This window comes from Rhinolophus ferrumequinum, chromosome X, assembly GCF_004115265.2.
Source record: "Rhinolophus ferrumequinum isolate MPI-CBG mRhiFer1 chromosome X, mRhiFer1_v1.p, whole genome shotgun sequence".
Taxonomy (NCBI): Eukaryota; Metazoa; Chordata; class Mammalia; order Chiroptera; family Rhinolophidae; genus Rhinolophus; species Rhinolophus ferrumequinum.
Window position 1 is genome coordinate 20,837,575 of NC_046284.1, and position 21,545 is coordinate 20,859,119.

General features: G+C 37.5%; 1 protein-coding gene across 4 annotated transcripts; it reads left to right on the top strand.

Moving 5' to 3' along the window:
- Positions 1–836: 836 nt before the first annotated feature.
- MOSPD1 (motile sperm domain containing 1) lies at positions 837–20,959 on the top strand. Of its 4 annotated transcripts, XM_033119213.1 has the most exons (7): positions 896–976; positions 6,091–6,195; positions 9,397–9,651; positions 9,767–9,842; positions 11,304–11,521; positions 17,296–17,457; positions 19,079–20,959. In XM_033119213.1, the coding sequence occupies exons 3-7, from the start codon at positions 9,498–9,500 to the stop codon at positions 19,108–19,110; spliced, it is 642 nt and encodes a 213-aa protein (XP_032975104.1). In that variant the 5' UTR covers positions 896–976; positions 6,091–6,195; positions 9,397–9,497; the 3' UTR covers positions 19,111–20,959. The 4 variants fall into 4 exon arrangements, with proteins under 4 accessions (XP_032975095.1, XP_032975121.1, XP_032975104.1 ...); XM_033119204.1 differs by lacking the exon at positions 6,091–6,195 and having other exon boundaries at positions 837–976; positions 19,079–20,650; XM_033119230.1 differs by lacking the exons at positions 6,091–6,195; positions 19,079–20,959 and adding an exon at positions 12,522–12,594 and having other exon boundaries at positions 837–976; positions 17,296–17,426.
- Positions 20,960–21,545: the final 586 nt, after the last annotated feature.

The window sequence follows — 21,545 nt, forward strand, 5'->3', positions numbered from 1 at the left end:
CCTATCCATGGCTCCGTGGGTGTTCCTTTTTGGCCTCACTATATCCTGTGATCTTCTGCAGGGAGTGGGAGCTGAGACCCTGCATGACAATCATTAAAATTTAATTTTGAAAATTCTATCTTTAATGATATTTCAAGGGGCCTATGACGTTAGTGACTGTGTGAACTCCTTTCAAGAGAGAGGATTTGGGGCAGCCAGTGCGGTTGAGTTGTTCTAGGCCCCGGTGTCTTCCACGGATGGCCATTTTATTGGGCTAGAGTATTGGGTGCATCAGAAAAGGATTACAGAGGGCCTTATATACCATGCTAAGGGGTTGTAGGTACTGCTGAGACATTGAAAGGTTTTCAGCAGAAGAGTAACACAGTCACCTATACATCTTAGATAAATCCCTCTGGTTGTTGTCTGGGAGATGGTGTAGACAAAGGCAAGTGTGGAAGGAGAGAGTCCATCCAGAGGCTACCCAAGCAAAAGGTAATGGGGCCTGAACAGAGCCTGTAGTAGTGAGGATGGAGTGGAGAAAGATGGTCAGTAAGACATGTCTCAGGTAGAATCAACTAGCCTTGGGTACTCACTGGATGTGAGTATGTAGGGAAGTAAGAAAGGGGAGGAGTCAAGGGTGGTTGCTTAATAAGTGCAAAGGGAGACAGCACCTCTCTAAGAGTCTCTAGTCTCCTCAGGGACGGCGGGAAGGAAGGGGAGGGGAGGCAAGGACCAGGTCAGAGACAGAGAAGGAAGAAGTTTTGGAGCACAGAAGAGTAAGAAACCCGAGAGGCCAGGTGGCAGTAACGAAGCCCCGCCCCCGGCTCCACCTCTTCTGCCTTTTCCCACCCACCCCACAACCACAGCTCATCCTCGAGGGCGGAGAGAGGTGGCATTTGAGTCCTCCGGTATCCCAGCAGGCAGTGCAGCCTAGAGACGCTGACAAAGGACCGGAGGAGCAGTCGCAGCTGCTTTCCGAGGAGCCGGTGTTGCCGAGGTGAGAGTCCCCCACTGTCCCGTCACCCACTTCCTCTGACTTCGGGAAAACGTGGAAGTTACGTTGCCGAGAGACCCCGTGGAAAGAATGAGCAGTCGCCAAACCCCGAGCTTGGCTGGTTGACTGACAGCAGGGCTTCGCGGCGCCGGGATGCGGGTGGGAGGTAGGGAGAAGGAATCAGATGGGGTCCTTCTTGCCCCATCAGCCTGCAGATCCCAGCTCCGGGTCTGGGTGGCCCGTGTGTCTGTGTGTGTGTTGTGCCCGGGCGGAGGCAGTAGGCTCGGGATCCTCCCGGTGCCTGCCCGGCAGAGTTCGGTTGCCCCGGGGATGCGACTCCGGGGACAACTCTTCCGCGGATGTTTTGAGGAGGGCTGGGGAGGGAGATTGACTCCCTCTTTAGGGTGACAACGTCCTCGCCCTTTCTCCAGCCCGCAGCAAGTAAATGGAAAGAAATCGGCAGGCTGGAGCGAGGCGTCCTGGGATGGCTGGAGGGGGATGAAATTGGGGTGGAGAGGCAGGGAGGGAGAGCGAACTCATTCTTGCAATAATGGTGGAAGGTGTAGGGGGTATGTGGCCTGTATGCTTCCCCCTTCCTGGACCTCCGCACGGATCCTGATGGTTGCACCAGCTGCTCGGCTGTAAACAGGCTCACATGACCGGTTTCACATGGAGCCGGCCGGCGTGGGGACTAGGGCTGGAAAGGCTGGGCTGGGCCCAATCAGGTGGAGCTGAAGTCCTAGGACGGACTGTTTGATACTCCCTCTCCTGCCCTCCGGCCCTTGATCTATGTTCTGCGGTTTCCCCTCTGGACAAAGTAACTGACAGATGTCCAGTCCGGACTGTAGTAGCATTTCTGCCCCAGTAGACTCAAAGAGACCTCTGTCGGGGAGCGAGAGGGCAAATATTAGATGAAAACAGTCCCGGATTTTTGACCTTTCAGGGAAATAACAGATCACGCAAACCTAAAAAATTGGGTCCTTTGGATCTTGCCTAAAAAGCAGTCCTGTTCTTTCAGAATGCATTGCATTCTTAATGTGAATTCCAGACAAAAGGAAAACTCAACTTTTTCAGGCAAGGCATGCATGGGGTTTAATATATTCTTGATGATGAAAATCTTGTGGACGTTTCCTCTCCACACCTACTGAAAACTATTTAAGGCACACCATCACTTTGCTTATGCTCCCAGAGCATTTTGTATCTACTAGCATTTTAACATTTGCCACATCCTATCCTAACTATGTGTGTATGTATTTTTTGCTAGCTGTAGTTTTTGGAGGGCTGAGACAATGTTTTCATCTTTTCTCCATATTCCTTAGCACAGTTCCTGGCATATAATAAGTGCTCAGCAAATGTTTGTTGAATGAATTTGTGACTCTAAAACTGCTGAGAATGCTATGTGTAACAACATATGAGTACATATTTCATATAATGAATTCATATGGATTTGGCTTTGGGAATTGCACATACATCTTGAAATAACTGAAGACACTGGGATATTGTAACGCAGGTTGGGAATAACTAGTTTAAAAGAAATGTTTTAAAAAGACATTAATGGAGGGCATCCTCATTTTTGTAAATGCTTCAAGTATACACTACTCAAATTTTACACCTTGAATATGTAATAGCCTGTCACTACACATTATTTATAGCAGCAATCCCATTAGTGAGATATCAAATTATACCAAAAACCCTATGGAATGTATAAAAACAAAATTGCCTAATGCTGATCATTGAACCATTTAAAAATATAAAGTGAATATTATAATACCGCTTGTGAAAGAGTTGACCTTAGGAACATAGCAGCCATTAAAATTCCTAATAGAGACAATACTGGAAATTCAAAGAAGAGACCTGAGTTTATGAAATGGGAAGGAAAGAGAGGTTTTAATATCATTGAGAGTAAAGCAAAAGAATTGCTCTTCACTATTTCGTATTTAGTTGGCTATTGGCAAGGACTGCACCAAGTATGGAGGAAGGAGATAGCCTCTGTGCCTAGATAAAAGGGAGGTTGCCTGGAGGTGGAGTTAGGAATCCTAATCAGAGTAAACACAAGAACCAGAGACAGGTAGTAAGTGGCTGGTGCTCTGAAGCCCAGCAGATAGGTCACTAGTTTTCTGGGGAAGTCTGTACTTAGAATCATCATTAGCTGTTTCAAACTTTGAACTACTTCAGTACAGGAATACCTAAGTTTCACTTGTTTCATTTGATTTTTCTTGCAGCTTCCTCTTCTCATAAAAAGGGGGGGGAGGACAATATGCTGTTAAAGTGGTTTCTATGGTCTTTAACAGTCTCCAAATTTTGAATCTATGGTGGTATAAGATATTGAAACTCCCGTTTATCTCCAAGTCTCACCTTTTCCTTCCTCTGGTCAATCCAAAGTGAGGGAAACAGAAAAATAATCCCACTTTGGGTACTGGTTTCCCTGGACTGATGGTGGAAAGTGTCTATGAGGATTTGTGTGTTTAGGCTTTTCTTTTTTTTTTTTTTTTGGTGGGAGAGTAGTTTGCAAACTGGTCACAAGGTGGTGTATGCACATAAGGTTTTCTTTCCAATTTCATTAAGGATTGCATTTCTGTGCCTTTAGTACGGAGGGAAAAGACAAGGTAGTTTCCTATAGCACCCGCTCCCAGCTGCACTGTCTCCCTGTTAAGGTTGTGGCTATGGTGGTATGTTGGAGCCTTGGCTTTCTAAACACTGCTGGCCCAGTTGGGCACTGAGGAGATGATGGGAGGGAGAAGGGAGGCAGAGAGGGAGGGCTGGGGGTGAGGCAGCTGGGAGTACTATTGTCTGTTCTTATCCCAACCCATGGCAAATAGCCACTATAGATTTACTGTTCCTCTAATTGGATTCCTTTGCTTGTCTTCAGACAAATTGTGTCCAGCTACCACGGGGAAGTGAGTGTTCCTTGATAAAGGAGACAATTATTAGGAGACACCTGTAGGTTAATTGATAAGCTCAGTACCTGCTCAGTGCCTGACACTGAGCTTGGGTCTATGAAGGATGCAGAAAAAGAAAAAAACACAAAAACAGGAAAACAGTGTAGCATTATGCCTGAAGTCTGGGGAGTCATAACTAATCCACACCAAACAAATGTCAAAATAGTCAATCCATACAGTAAGTACATTAAAAATAACGTAATTAGTGAGATCCATATAGATCAGAGTAGTATAGGAAGGCTGCCAGGAGAGGGGACATTTGAACTAAGCTTTGAAGAATGGGGAACATTTTGGTGTCCAGAGAGGATGAAGAAGATAAACCTTGGTTATTAATGCCCTAATGACGAGTTCCTGACAGCCACAGCTATTTCATAATCAGGAAAAGAAATTGTGCACATCTCAGTAAGTGGATTTGTCTCTTGATTTTTTTTCTTTATAAAACTGAAAAGGAAACACCTGTATCAAGACTTGAATTTTGGATCATCCTTTGAGAACTCTGGAAAAGCAGGGACATTTTCGAGAGATGTGTGGCAGTCAGCATCAGGGAGGCAGGACTTTTGAATTGAGATACAGAGGAGATGATAGGGAAGTGAGAGTCTGGACACCAGAGTCCTTCCACCGAATACCCTGGTAAATCCTTCAACCACCCTGGGCCTGATTTCCTCAGCAGTAAAATGAGAAGAGTTGGGAGCTAAGATTCTTTGACTCTGCATGCTTGACTTTTGGAAAGCAACCTTATAAACCAATTTTCAGTATGGCTTTACTGGCTTAGTTTATAATCTCTTACCAGAAGTTTTTGCACCTTATCATTTTGCAATATGGACTGGAGCAGGGAGAAAGTGTTAGTCTCTGGAAAACCATCAATTAAAGGCAGGTGTTGGCGTCATTAGGTTTGTTGGCAGTCTCTAATAATGCCCTGGTGACCTGGTGCAAATTCCTCCCTAATTTCCACTGGTTGAACTTAAGGAGGCAATTTGTATCTTAGCCAAGATAAGTGAGAAATGGGGACAGGGATCTGAAATGAAATAATAAACTTCATAAATGATTAAGCACTTATGATGACCAGGGGATAGACCGCTTAATTCACAATTTGTGGGAAAATGTGTACATATTCAACTCATAAAGAGAAAGCTTCAAAGTTAAAAGAATAAGAATTCCTACTAAGTCAATATATAAAACTAGTAAAATTTCTACTCTGACCTGTGATGACTATCTTCTCCTTAAGGTTGGAACCAAGAGTTTGGCACTTGTTTTGTGTGGTTAATTCTGACTTCCTAGTCAGATTTATAAACCATCTCACGTTCCTTTATAACAAAAAGTTTTATATTTCCCTAAGTTTGCAAGTCATCTTAAGTGAACCTTTGTTTTTTCTCATTGTAATGAGTTTCTGTTGCACGTACAATTATTTTAAATAATTGAAATCATTCTATTTTACACATAGTTTAAAGGTTTCAATGTTATTAAGGATTCATAAATTGGGAAATGCAAGTAACAGATTTTTCACACATTGTTTCTAAATTCCTGCTTGTGTTTCAAAACTGGCATCTTTTCCAAATTAGGCCCTAGCAGAGTTGTTTAATTCGACCTTTAAAAAACAAAAAACTTTTGAACAAGTTCAAAAGATACAGAAGAGTGTCCGGAGAAAACTCTCCTCGCACGCCTGTCCCCGGCCACTCAGATTGTCTCTCCAGGGGAAGCCCTTTCAGAGATATTATACCCATATCCAAGAAAATATGTTTACAAAATATTCTCTTACCTTCCTTTTCCACGCAAATGGCAGCATACTCTGTACTCTGCACTGGACCTTACTTTTCTCGCTTAACGCTACACTTGAACATCAGTCCAAATCCACACCGTACAAAGAGCTTCCTCTTCTTGCCAGATACCTGGTATCCCAGTGAATGGCTATATCATACTTTATTTAATGAATCCACTATTAGTGGACAGTTGGGTTGTTTCCATTCTTTTGCTATTGACAAAAACTAGCTCTTACTGAGTGCCAAGCTTTGTTCCATGTGCTTCACATACATTATTTTAATTCTCAGTGCTGAAAAAAAAAGCAAAAACAAAAAAAAAACCTTTCACACACATGATTTCACATAGGGGAATATTTATATCAGATAAATTCCTAGAAATAGAATCTCTAGATCTGAGGGTATGTGTGTTTAATTTTGGTAGGTAAATTGGATGTGTCAATTTAGCTCCCTGCCAGCAATGTGAAGAACATGCCTGATTGCTCCCACCATGTGCTATCAAACTCTTCATTTTTTGCCAATCTGACAGGTGAAAAACATTTATTTCAGTATGGCTTTAGTTTGTATATCTCTTGTGAGTGAAGTCACATAACCTTTTGTAAGTTTAAAAACAATCTGTATGTTCTTTTCTATAAAATATTATAGTGTTTGCTCATTTTTATACTGGGTTGTCTTTTTGTAATGATTTGTAGGTCCTCTATACACAGTAGGGAAATTAGATATTGCCTATGATGTGAATTGAAAATATTCTTTTGGCTTTGCTTAAAAAGTTTTTTGCCATGCAGAATTTTAAAAGTTTTTATATAATTGAATGTATGAATATTTTTTGGTTTCTGGTTGTTAGAAAGCCTAAGATTATAAAAAAAGATTTTCCATGGTTTCTAGTGTTTTATGATTTTATTTCTTTACCTTTAAATCTTTGATCCATTTGGAATTTACCATAATAAAATGTTGGAATTTTATAAGGAATGAGGGATGAATTCAACTGTTTTTTTCCTAGATGGATATCCAGTTTTATCCATATTTATTGACTAAACTAGCTTCTATAAATCCATCCTAACAGTTTTAGAATGAGAAGTTGAATATTATTTAGTGATGCCAAATTTGGATGTTCTATTCCTGATAGCCAAGCTTACTGAGAAAGTAATTATAGAGTTTATTATTTTCTATTGAAATAAATGATACCAAACTTCTGAGAGCACATTATCCAAATACAAATGTATGTGGCTCTTAGGAAAAGAAAGAAATTCGTGGCAAATAAAAAGTCAAAATTAGAATTATTTAATCAGGTGCTTTTCAGAATAATCTTACTTTTATTTTTTTTAATTTAATATACATACTTCTTTATTAATCCACTGTTAAATAATAAGATAGAGGGGAAGGTTTAATAACTACCATACGTTTGAAGTAGTTATGAGTATAAATGATATTTTGATATAGATGCAACAACTGTAACTTGATGTGAAAACATCTTTGCTTTCCATTGGTGATAACATTGCAGGTACTGCCAATAATGTGATTTATTGACTACATTTAGTATTTTTTATTACTGGTTTCAGGTGTACAAAACAACAATGATTAGACATTCTTTTATTGAAACGGACAGTTACTTTGGTATAGTGGAAAGGATACTAGACTAGGAAGCAGAAGGCCTGCTGATATTTTTTGTCTCAGTCTGATCTCTTCCTAATTTAATGACAAGAAACACTTAAAACATTGTCTGGCCTGCAGTAAGTGCTAAAAGCTTTATATATATTAATTCATTCACTATATGTAATTAATGAGAAATTTGTAATCTGTTATGAATTATACAAATGCTAAATACTATTACAAATAAAAATGTCAATAGGCCCTTTCAGCTCAGAAAAAAAAAATACTGTTATGAGCTACATGCATGCTATAAAACATATGGATATAAAGTAGCATGATGATCTGGGACAGCCTGTGGATTACAACCTTCTCAGTGTTCTCCCTTCACGTTTCTGCGTTCCTACACTCCCCTACCCCCAGCATAGAAGTGTGTACCCTTCTTTTAACATCTTCGCTGCGACGTTCGTCTGTAGTCGAATGATATTTCCATGCCGTTGACTGTGGCGTTAGACTTGACCCCACAAGCTCAGTGTTCCAGAAAGGAAGTTTAGGAAAGCAGATGTACATTTTTCTATATTTTTGTGTTTTTCAAGAATGAATAACAATAGGAAATTTTTATACTTTAAAGTAATCATTTATTTTAATAAGATGTAACACCTTAACTGTATTTACTTAAAAATATAAATACTGTAATTATCTTCTGTGGATTTTTGATACATTTTGGACAACAAACTTGAAATCAGTTAATGCAGTCAAAAGGTTAAGGACTACGACAAATGCCTGGCCACTCTTCCAGGTAAAATTATTCATGTAGTCTCCTGGTTCCCTAGTACTTCATGTACAACAGTATGCATTACAACAGGGATAGTATAAATATTTATTTTGTTTCATCAATGAGACTTGAGTTGCTTGAGGACAGTGCCTGTGTATTATTCATCTTTGTATCTCTGTGCAATTCCTGACATAGTTCCAGGCCTGTAACAGGCACTCAGCTGAAAGAAAAGAATAAAGATTTGCATACATGACAGAAACTATCCGATTTGATAAAAGGTGGAAAGCCTTCAATCAGAATCAGCACATGCGCCCCGATAGCTGGTAAAATCAAACAAGTTTAATCATTTGTTATATTTTTCTTTGGATGTATTAGAACCCGAACACAAAGTATTAAATGCTTTATGGCCTATTTTAAAGGTGTGATCTACAGGGTGAAAATCAGACATTTTCTGTGATTGCATGTTTTAGCTTTTGCTGAATTTTAAAAAGTCACACTTAGGGTGCTAGCTAAATGAGAATGTTGTTGCTTAAAATTAGATTAGGAAATAAATACAGAACCATAGCACTTATCAGACACTCAGACTTCTGCCAGTTACAGCTATCTGGAACATATTCAAAAACCCCAGAAGGAATCCAAAAAAGGTCTTTGAAGTTGGAAGGAAACGTTCTCATGAAGCCTGTGTACTTGACGTAGGAGGGGAGGCACAGTGCCACTGGAATGCCAAGGCCTACTTACCGACTTTGAATTTTCATAGAAAACTCCACGGACTGCTTAGCACGTTCGGATAGTCAGCTTCCCTTCCAGACATTTTTGCTTATCTTGGGTTTCGGTAGGAGAAAAAAAGATTAAAAGAACTCTCCCACCCATGATGCCAGGAGGCACTAACTAAAGCATTGTTGAAATGAGTGTAAAAATGATTCTCATGTTTTTCTCTCATAAATCATGGAAACTTACTTTGTTTTATTTTTTTCAGTTTTTAAGTATTCTGATTGGCTCACAAAATTATTGTGACAATACTTAATTCTACGTTTTAAAAAAATCTGAAGTTTAAAAAGTGATGTCGCTTTGATCTCACCTCTTTGAAAGGGGGTGATTAATTTGAGGTAGAAAACCTCCTTTATTCCTTCATTCAAGTATTTATATTATTTATCATAGGTTGAAATCTTGACTGTGAAAGGAGCATGTATACATTTCTTTGTGTAGTTTGGTAAAAGCTGTGTAAGTAAGCCAAGAGGAAAAGTCAAAAGGCACGTTTAAATGATTGGGGGACCCATTTTAATGTATGCTGAACATGTGTTTTTGTGGTTGGACAACAAATGAAAACAAGTATCGTTCAGTTTTCTTTCTCTTTTCTTCTCTTTCTAGATTGCCAAAATGCTTTGGAGTTTTTAACTGACTTTAAGAAAAGTCCAAAATACATTTGAGACTGTAAAACCAGAAGCTGCAGCAAGGGGGATTTTGTGCCAATGCATCAACAAAAAAGACAGCCAGAGTTAGTGGAAGGAAATCTTCCTGTTTTTGTGTTTCCCACGGAACTAATATTTTATGCAGATGATCAGTCAACACATAAGCAAGTGTTGACTCTATATAATCCCTATGAGTTTGCCTTAAAGTTCAAAGGTGAGTCTCCTAGGTCCATTTGATAGATTTTAACTAGTTCCTACTAATTTTTTACTTGTAGAAACTAATTTTAAAAAAAAAAAACACTAATGGCCGTTGTGACTTTTTCTTTCAGTTTTGTGTACTACTCCAAATAAGTATGTTGTCGTTGATGCTGCAGGTGCAGTAAAGCCTCAGTGTTGTATGGATATGTAAGTCCCAATCACTTCCTGGTAACATGTTTTAAGTGTGTTAATATTTATGTGTTTAACTTGAAAAAGGTCTTTTCTTGAAGCTGTCCCCACATAGGCGTTTATTATATGTATATGTTGAACTTTTGCTGAAAGTTTTAGTCGATCAAAATTCTTGTTAAGAAGTTTCTGAAAGATTCTAAACAGGTCGACCAAAGACTTAATATTTCATTATGCTGGAACTGATGTGTGTGTTAATATTTCCACGAACATTTCCTCATTGTTGTGCTTTTAGTCATCATAACAGGGACATTTATGAAGGTTAAAGTTCTAACTTATTCCTTTAAATTTCTCTATAATAGGGAATTTAGCTTTCTTTGGAACATCTTGCTATTATAGTGACATTTGGGAAACTAATAATACTACACTCTCAGAACAATGGTAATATAAGTTCATCTGAAATGATTCAGCTGATAAACTTGGAAGTTAATCTATACAAACAGGAAGTAAGTGTGTAACTACTCATCTGTAAAAGGTTATCTGAGCTCTTCCAGATAATTTCGTCTTCGAGTGTCAGATAAATGATTGTTTGTTCAAGCTGTTCATATTTAATTTTCACTTTAGAACTGGTGGTGACCAGATGGATCCATTGACCAGCCCTTAATTTAAGCCACCAAGCACACTGTATTTGTTTAAGTCCTCCATGAGAAGGAGAAGCAGAAGTCTTCTCTTTTGGAATACACTCTCATCATCCCAAAGCCTTAAATGCTGTATGTCTGAGGATGTGCTTTTGTCCATTTCTTTTTTCATTCAGTACAAAATAAGCAAGGACTTATTTTCCAAAGAAATGGAGTCTCTTGCTAAACAAATGCGTTACCTTTGACCTGTTTGTTCTGTGTTCTAAGAACCAAGTAAATGGAATTGTGAATAGGTCTCATAAAAACTAAAGTGCTTTTAGACTCTTTTCTCTTCAGAGAGATACGGAAGTGTATTGTTAGCCTTCTGTTGGATTGGTCATACTGGCTTACTTACTTAATGCAATTGATTATTTTCACCTGTGTGCATGGACTTCAATTTTAAGTCTAGGGTAAGGTTTGTTACTTTGAGCAATAAGTGGCAAAAGAAATTTATGAGACCTTTGTGGGGAAGAAACAGTTTTATATATCTAATTTAGTAAGTATTGCTGCACATAGATATCCAGAAAAAAAAATGCCATTGCCCAAAGGAATTTTCTTTATCATTTTTTTACTTAAGACTTTTATTCTATGTTTTAGAGTATGTGTTTTCATCAAATATTTTAGAATTAGCCATTTTTGGGGGTTATACCGTGATTTTTATGTTTTAGCATCATTAGCAAATTTCTGTATTTGAATATTTGGTTGTAGTCCATTAATATTGTTTTACTGTATTAAGTCTGTTGCTGAATTCTGTTTGACAGGCCCTAGAAGCCTAAACAGCATTTGTTATTTTGAATGTTTTCAGTGTGATTCGTCATAGAGATGTTCGATCCTGTCACTATGGTGTAATAGACAAATTCCGTCTCCAAGTTTCCGAGCAAAGCCAGAGGAAGGCTTTGGGAAGAAAAGAGGTTGTGGCTACTCTTCTCCCTTCTGCAAAAGAGCAACAAAAGGAAGAAGAGGAAAAAAGAATAAAGGAACATTTAAGTGAAAGTTTATTTTTTGAGCAGTCATTTCAACCAGGTAATTTTGGGTTGTTTTTAAAGTCCTAGTGAGGTCTTATGCATTTCTAACTTTAAAATATTCAGGGAGCTAATAATAATTACTAGAAAAATAATTTGTTGCTTTAAACCTAATCAACGACTTCAAAACTGAACCTAGAGATCAGATGCCTAAAGTCAAGCCCCTGGCCTAGAGCTGGACTTTCAGAGGAGAAAAGACTAGAGGAGGCTGTAAGGAGAGGGCTAATGTTGCCATAACTTTTTAAATCTATAAAGCCTGAGGATGCAGGCACTGTACTTTATAATGCTAGCACAATTTGGCAATTATATACTTTCATTTCTGTGACTTTCCTATATCCTTTCTCATTTAATTAGTTCAAAGAAGGAGAGAGAGATTGTGTTTGGCAATAGGCCACGCTTGGTGCACTGTTCATATTATTTTGAAAAAAAATCTCATTAAAGTTGAAGTTAATTAAACTAAGTAGATTGTAATATCCCCTGTGGGCCATTAATTGACTCCCTCTCCATTCCTCATTTCCTTCCAGCTTAGATATTCAGAAGTGTTATGATATATTCTTTCAACATTGACACTATCCTCATCTTCAACTCTTTGGACGTCATTCCCCCTCCCTCTTAACTTCTCATTATCTTCTTCCAACCCTAAGAGGAGGAAGATAAAATTTTCCATATAAAAACATGGAAACTTTTTGATAGTGATATGTGAATGTGATAGCAGCTGTCCTTGAAATCGCCACTTTATATATGAGGAATTTAAAAAGTCTACTTGTCATTGTATTAATTCATAGATCCCCATCAGTTTGTTCATCTTAGCATGTTTATTTTGATAACACGGGGAGTAATGCTTTGATTTCCTGTAGCCAAGAGGCTTCCCAGTCCATGTAGGGAGTGCCCAGATTTTCTGGTGATACTGAGACGAGAGACTGGGTGGGTAGTAGCTAGTAGATTGTTTTCTTCTCAGCGACTATTATTGACTGACAAGACCAGCTTTTCATCTTTTGAAGCTGAAAGAGACCCTCTGTCAAATGTCACTTTGAGATCTCAGATCAATATGAAGCTGACTTATATTTATCAAAGGTGAGATTCCCCTTTTAAAATCCTTTCTCTAGGACAAGAAAGGCCATATAATGAGTATTTGTTTTTTGATGTTAAATTCATAATTTAAAGTAAAGTGTGTTGGAGCTCATTTTTGTATTTAACAGACCAGTTTAATAGCCAAGAAAAATAAGTGTTAAAAGTTTAGTTATACATTTTTCCTTTTATTTTTCAATTTATTAGAATTCAGGTGAAAAAATCATCCTAAAGGGCTAAATAATTACAATGTGTATTGAGCATTTATTCTTCTTTTTATAATGAACCTTTGGTATCTGAAGTATATTAAAGTACTCTTCTAATTGTAAAATTGGAATAGGCAGATGAATGAAGATAGGTGGTATTGGAATAACGTGATCTGTTTTGAGGAAAAAAAAAACAAAAAACTAAGCTATCCATGTCAGGAAGCGCAATGAAAGCAGGCACCTTATTTGTCTTGTTCACCATTATGTCCTCAGCACAGAGTATAATCCTCCCTTGGTGTCTGAGGGGGATTGGTTCCAGGACCCCCCGTCTGATAGCAAAATCTGCGGATGCTCAAGTCCCTTATTTGACCCTCCGTACCCATGGATGGGTTCTGCATCCTTGGGTTCAACCAACTGCAGATCAATGGTTGGTTGAATCTGCGGATGCGGAACCCGAGTATATGAAGGGCTGACTGTAGTTACACAGGAAATGTGCGCATGGACTACACTGGGAAGGCTGGACTTATCTGGTAGGGGCTGTTGGGTTGGTTTTCTTTGTCTTACAAGGTTTCCACTGCTATTGCCACTCTTTAGAGCAAGGGCCATACCACGGGAGTCCCATATAGAGTCTTGGCCAACATGCCCTGTTTGTGGGTAGTTACTCCTATGTTTCCAATAATATGGCAGGAAATTGAGTAAAGTTCTCATCTCTAACTCAATTAAAGATGAGTTAATTGAGTTAAATTTAGTCTATGTTGACAAAGTGACCTTTTTCACTTCTGTTTATTAAATTAATACAGTTATGCACCACTTAATGACTGGGATACGTTCTGAGAAATGTGTCATTACACAATTTTGTCATTGTGTGAACATCATCGAGTGCACTTCCACAAACCTAGTTGGTACGGCCTATTACACACCTAGGCCATATGGTGTGGCCTATTGCTCCTAGGCTACAAGCCTGTACAGCATGTTACTCTACAAAACAACACGAGATTAAATTGAGCACAAGAGAAAATGATGCCATCAAGAGATGCAGTAAACATGAGATGTATGAGGCTGCTGCTGGTGTAACACGGCATCCTGTTTAACAGCAAACTTTTTTTTATAAGTAGAAAGAGTAGACTCTAAAATAATGATAAAAAGTATAATATAGTAAATACAGAAACCAGTAACAGTCATTTGTTATCATTATCAAGTATTACATGCTATATATACGTGTAGGTGCTATACTTTTATATGACTGGTAGCACAAATTTGTTTATACCAGCATCACCACAAACATGTGAGTAATGTGTTGCGCTGTGACGACAGCATGACAGCTACTATGTTACTAGTCAATGGGAATTGTTCAGCTCCATTATAATCTTACGGGACCACAGTTGTCTGTGCCATCTGTAGTTGACCAAAATGTCATTTACTACATGACTGTAGTAAATCATGTGTGCTTTCTATTAGGTTGGTGCAAAAGTAATTGAGAGTTTTGCAATTATTTTTAACCTTTTAAACCACAATTACTTTTGTACCAACCTAATAGTATATAGATTTCAAAGGTTTTTCTGAACTAAAATATTGTTTAAGACAGCAAAAAGGCACTACCTGTGCCTGTTAAGTTTCTCTGGACTAAAATATTGAAATAAATTGAGATTGGTTTTTGGCAGGTTTTGAAATGGCATTATTTTTTCATGTCTTTAGCTTAGAAAGTGTTTATTAGATATATTACAAGTGCAACAATGTTGTGAGGCTCTTTGAGTTAGCTGGAAAATGGTTGAAGGCTCTATCATTGAAAGATTTGGATTTTAAAATGTATCAAAAGGCAATAAGGGGGGCGGACGGGTGGCTCACTTGGTTGGAGTGCGAGCTCTGGGCAGTGGATTCGGTTCCCACATGAGCTGGCGGGCTGCGCCCTCCCCAACTAGACAGGGGTCGGTGAGCTACCGTTCAGCTCCCGGGTGGCCAGATGACTCAGTTGGTTGGAGTGCGGGCTCTCGGCCACAGGGATGCTGGTTCGACTCCTCGACTCCAGCAAGGAATGGTGGGCTGCGCCCCCTGCAGCTAACAGCAGCAACTGGACCTGGATTTGAGCTGCACGCTCCACAACTAGGATTTGGGGGACAACAGCTTGACTTGGAGAGGTGCCGGAAGTGCACACTGTTCCCCAATAAAGTCCTGTTCCCCTTCCCCAATAAAATCTTTAAAAAAAGGCAATAAGAATGAGAAATTTCTTAAGTTTATTGTATAAAAAAAGCAATAAATTAAAAAAGAAACAGCACATATAATCTCATACATTTAACAAATCTGCTTATATAAATGTTCCATGTTACTTTCCAGATCTTACCTAGGCACATAAATATAATTTATATATATGTATATATATTTTCATTTAATAGAAATTTAAGACAAACCTACAAAGCATATTTTTACAAAATACCAAAGGCCAGGTTATTAAAAAGATGTTTTAAAAAGACGAAGCTGAATCTTAGTGGGTTTGTCTTAATTACATTACTAATGAACTGCTATGTCTATGCAGTGTTTGAGTCAGTGCTCTCTGGCTTAAGAAAATTGTCCTTTTACTATTTATAATAATAAAAGTTTGAAAATTACCTAAAAGTCTATCGATGGGGGTTGCTTAAATTATGAGTATTTGTAAGATGGGATGCCAGGCAGGCATTTACATGGATCTGCTAGAATGACAGATGGTTGTATATTGACAGGAAAGAGGTTCAAATATATTGCTAAGTGAGGGGAGGAAAAAAAGCTGTAGAACATTATGTATAATATGGTCTCATTATGTAAAAAAATATTTTACATGCTTATACGGGCATTAAAATCTGAAAGGATCTATACCAAGCTGTTAACAGCGTTATTTCCAGGAAGATGGGATTACATAGGAACCTTTATGTTTTCTGTATCTGTATAAAAATTTTACAATCAGAAAAAGAGCTCTTCCCATTTTGAAAAATTTCAAGCATTTATACAAATGTTTTTAGAATTTCTCTAAATAGGAAAAATTCCTTGACATTATTGTGGATTTGCAGTGAGCAGCATAATTGTTGTAAATAAATGCTTTCCTTGAAAACTTATCATTGCAACAAATATAAATGTAAGGCTACTTCATTTATTAACTAAAATAAGACTTGTTTTTAGGTATTTATGCTATTGTTTCATGTCAAGCAAGAATCACTATAAAATTTGAATTTGTTTTCACCTATCTGGTTTTGGCGAGGCTCAACTAAACTTTGCACAACAGCTAAGGTATTAATAATTTAGAAAAGCTGCATTTAATAAAATGAACAGTGTTATTTCATTAATAAAACACAAAGATTGTGTTGCTGTTGGCTATTCCTTTTAATGAAAGGAAGGGTAGTAGGAAAAGCCATATGACAGAAAATGCTGTTATTGGGTTTCTTAAAAATATGGATATGAATATTGTACACATATACCCAGAACTGTAGAATAGCAGGCCTGGTAATACATGTTTTTTTTTTAATTTTCTTTTATTGTGGTAAGAATACAACATGAGATTTACCCTGTTCACAAATATTTCAGTGTGCAATGCAGTATGTTAACTGTAGGCACGCAATGTTGTACAGATCTCTAGAACGTATTCATCTTGCATAATTGAGACTTTACGCCTGTTGAATAGCAACTGCCATCTCCTACCACCCCCAACCCCTGGCAACCACCATTTTACTCTCTGATTCTATGAGTATGACTATTTTACATTCCTCATATAAGTGAAATCATGCAGTGTTTGTACTTCTGTGACTGGTTTGTTTCACTTAGCATAATATTTGTGAAATATTGTTTCTGCTGCTTTCTTCTTTGCTAATGGGGGTAGAGCAGAGGGCAAGAGTTTTCATATGCAGCTTTAAAACACTCAAGTAGTGCCTTTTTGCTGCCTTAACATGTTCAAAAATGGTAGCAGGATGCTGCAGTTTTATGACCAAACCTGTCTGGATGCCTATCTGAGATACTTCCAGAAAGTAGCATAGCTCTAGTACAGTGGGCGCCAGAATGGCATACACACAAGCAATCCATGGGGGTATAGGAAAATAATATCAAAACTTCAATGTCTATCTACTTTTAGCCCTTTCTTTTAAAATTCTATGTGTATGTTTTATATTAAGCTTAATAGGACAGTATTCATGCATATAATTTATAAACATACACAGATGATACCTGCTCAAACACTTTCTACTGATTACGGTGAGGTGTGTGTGTGTGTGGAGGGGGGAGGATGGTTACCTTTCAGTAGGAACTCCCTACCTCACAATGCCATTTCAACATTCCATTCTATAATAACTCAGAAGTTATGGGCTTCCAGATAAATTCAGTAGATAAGTCCTCATGGCGTTATGGGCATGATGGGCATGATGGGGAAAGAGTCAGAGAAGTTAGACAAAACCGGAATCCTGGTGAGTGGTGAACAGTGTATGTGAACAAACTTTTGTGTAAGTTGTTTTTCGAAGCAAGCTGAGGGATTTTTGACTTCTTACAGAAAACAGAACTGTCTCCTCAGGACCTAGTTTACTAACTGTCTTCCTGGGAGTGGTGTGCATTGCAGCTCTGATGCTTCCTACAATGGGGGATGTGGAATCGCTGGTGCCTCTCTACCTCCACTTAAGTGTGAATCAAAAATTAGTGGCTGCTTATATCTTAGGTAAGTGTTTTAAAGATGCACTTGGGGCGTATGTGTAGGCAATTTTTATGGCTTGGAGGTGGTAGTGGTGGTCTTATGTGTGTATAGGGTGATGGTGGTGGTTTACTATTTTTTAGAAAAACAAAAGATTGCTTTAAAAGCATGGTGAGCAAAAGTGCATTTTAAGATTTATTTTTTGGCTCACATTTAATCCTCAGCTAATTTATCTAATACCTAATACTGTATTTATTCAATTATTTTCCTTTTGCTGACTTACAGTGGTATAACGTGTATAATGCATATATTCCATGACATGGCATCTCTACTTCTAGGAATTGATCCTAGGGAAACACTTAGACAAAGGCATATAGTGATAAAGATGAACAAGGCAGCCTTGTTTAATACGGTGAACCTTTCTTCAAACCAGTTCCTTTGCTTCCTGTTAAGTTATTGTATCAGTCATTCTGACTAGAAATCTTAGATTTAAATAGTTCAACTGAACACACATTTGTCCAATGCCTAGCATGTGTCAAGGATTAGGGTTCTGATGATGAATGACTCTCCTAGTCTCCTCTCACCTCTTCTGAGATGCCAACTCTTTTCTGTATTCTCTCCCAGTAATTCTTGGTGCTCTCTCTTTTGCTAATTTCAAAATTGTCTTTTAAATTGCCTCCCTACCTTCTGTCTGTGTCCCTTCTCTTCCTATTTCTGTGCCCCTATTGCTTTTCCCCCAAAACCATCTATCATATTGCTGTCAGATTGATTTCCATTGTTTTGGTTTCACCGCCACCACTCTGTACTCAAAAACATTCAGTTATTTCCCGTAGTTCATAGAATGAAGTATAATTCCATAGTTTGGCATTTAAGACTCTCCATACTGTTTGAGACCTCTCTGAGCGACTCTTGTCTAGCTGTTGCCCTACATAAATCCTTGATTAGAGCTGTGAGATTATTTATTGATCCCCAAAAAGCTCATCTAGAGTCCCAGTCCTACCTCCATGTCCTTGCTCTTCCCTCACCTGAATGCCTGCCCATCTCATTGTTCTCTGTCTTTCCTGTCCATCTTTTAGGCTTATTTCAGCTTTACCTTTCAGGGTATCCTTGCTGACTGTCCCGGTCCTACGTGATTATTTTCCTTTTCTGTACTTTATCACTCACTTTTTGAAAACATTTAGGACAGAGCATATTAAATTTTTTATGGTTTTATGTATGGAATCTCTTCAAAAGAGACAAGCCAAGGAGGAATACTATACTACTGCCTCTTTGTGGCCCTGGGATACAAATGGGCTCCAAGTGTTTTTGTTGATGAAGTCAACTGACTTTACTGACACTTTCAAATAGCATGTCTGCTATTATAGCTGATGTGACTGGATAAAGTGGGAGGTATATTTGATGGTTAAAAAATTAGCTATGGCCAGATGTTAATGATTTAATTAAATCTATTCAGTTACTGCCCATTGCTGTAAATTGGATTTCTTCTGTATAACATGAACTAAATTTGAATTGACTTGGAGTTCTTGGTAGAGTGTTTGCCTATGTGCTGTATTTTATTTGCTCATTGAGGGCTAAACAATTGCATATTGAATGGAAAATTTTGTAAAATGCATGTCTTTAATTGTTCTCCATTCTTTTTTTCTTTCAGGTCTTATCACGATGGCTATACTTAGAACATGAGCAGGGAACCCAATTGACTTCTGAAGTAAATTTACCTTGAAAATATGAATGTGGACTGCCTTTTATCTTTATTTCACTCCATTAATATGCTACAAACTATTGAATGATTTACAATAATTATAAATGTATATTTTAAATTACTCTATAATTTTATTCAAAGGACTCCAGCACATTATGTTACAGACAGCAGGATGCTTCTGAGTGACACCTAGGAAATTATTTGAAGGAATTCTTTTTATATCTAAACCTATTATGCAAAAGTCTTTATTTAAAACATTTGTTATTTTCTCATCTTTTTTCTAATTTACTTTGTTAAGGTCATGTGTCCTTCAAAGTTAAAGGCCTAAAAGACCAAACTGACCAGCCTAAAAATAAAATTATATTTATTTCCTAGCTAGGAACATCAACGTTACTATGTAAATTGCGCCTTGTCCTCTATTATTATAAACAGTTGCCATGGTGTTTATAAGAATTTTACAGTTAATATGTAGAGAGTTTTTAAAAAATGCATAAAGTACTGAGGTATCATGCTTATCCTAGGGCTCACAGAAGATAGGACTATATAATTCATCTTCTGAATTACAGAATAGGTTCTGGTCCAGATACCAAGCATGTGGGTTTTTTTAAACCTCATAAAAGTAGGGTGACCTCCCTTTGGTCTAAGAATTCTAAAGGAAAGTAGGCATGTGTTTAGTTAGTTGGTCCACCCTGGCTTTACCTCTGGATAACGCTTCATGTTAATAGGAGGAAAAATCACTTTATCTTTTTTCCCCAGCCTCTTGCCTAACTGTAAGGGAGTAGCCCAGACTGGGATTACTTAATGCCGGATGGTTTATGTGGAGATTTTTTTTCACCTTTAAACCCTAAGCCACGTATAGAAAATCCTTGATATCTGTGTCTATTTTGTATCAGTCACTGAGACATTTTTTAAGTTTGTATTTATTATTAAAACAACTTTACCAAAAAAGTCCCCGAAGCACAACTATTTACATTTCGTTATAGCCTCTTCTAATCTCTAACCTATATATGCAGTTTTCACTGTTATTGTCATAGTAATTGATCTTTTGACTTAAGATTTTTATCTGAGAGCACAATGTATTAAGAGTCTCTTGAAAATCATCTTTAAGATCTTTTTACAGAATGAATTTATGCACTGCTACTGTAGTATTCTCAAGGAATATATGTAAACACAAAATATATGCTTGAGGTTGGTTTTTGCAGGAAACTATACTTTGCTTCTAAACTAAAAGCTTTTACATACACTCTTTAAAAGAAAATCCTCATTGTTTAACCATTTGGGGAGCATAAATCATTAAACGGATCATGTCTGTACACTGTAGTGAGTGAAAAGCACATAAATATTAATGTAATCTATTTTGAACTTTGTAGAAAAATCTTATGTTTGGAGGCTATCCTTGTTTCTCTGTCCATCTCAAGTTGTGTGTGTGTGCAAGTGCACGCATGTGTGTGTATGTGTGTGTGAAAACACATTGTAAAGAAATTACTTAAAAAAAATAAAAGAATGGAAACCCAAGATTCACATTGATATACACTTTTTGTGTTGCTCTGAAGAACTCAAAGTTTTAGCTCTCCTAATTCCTGAAGCTGTCTCCTGTTCCTGTGAGTTAAATCGGAAAAATAAGAAGTGAAATTTGTGAGTTAAAATGTCTGAAATGTCTTAATTTACCAAGGGAGTTAATTTGTTCCTTTTTAACTTATTGAATAGGTAACAGTCACATGCTTCAAAAATCAAAACTATAAAAAGGTATGTAAAGTCTTACTACTATGCTGTACACCTGAAACTAATATAAAATAATATTGAATGTCAACTATAATTTTAAAAAAATAGTCATGGAGATATAAAGTACAGCATAGGGAATATATTCAATAATATTGTAATAACTGTACAGTGTCAGATGGGTAATAGACTTATTGGGGTGACCACTTTGTGAGGTATAGAAATGTCTAATCACTATATTGTTTTGTAAACCTGAAACTAATAAAAATGATTATAAAAAAATAAAAGTGCATTGGAAATAAAAAGTTATACAGTGAAAAATTACTGCTGTCCATCCCTGTCTACCCGTTACCTACCCACTCAGCCACTTTTATCAAATATGCTTCTATTGTTTCTGTATCCAAATGCATATATACAGGTATCCCCTGCTTTTTGAAAGTTCGCTTTATGCCACTTCACATTTAAGGCTTACTTAGTACATGTTTTTCCTAACCGAAAGAAATCCAAAGAGAATTTTCGCTTTTATGAAAAAAGGCAAAAAGCAAACATAGCGTTCAATGTTTCTTTTGCAGCATGTACTCCGAGCAGCGAAAGGCCCCACCAAGCTCCTTCCCCGGGAACTACACTCAAGCTGCCATAGGTTTGAATTGTGTCTGTGAACATGTGTGCTTTATCTTGTATCCATTAGCAAGATGTG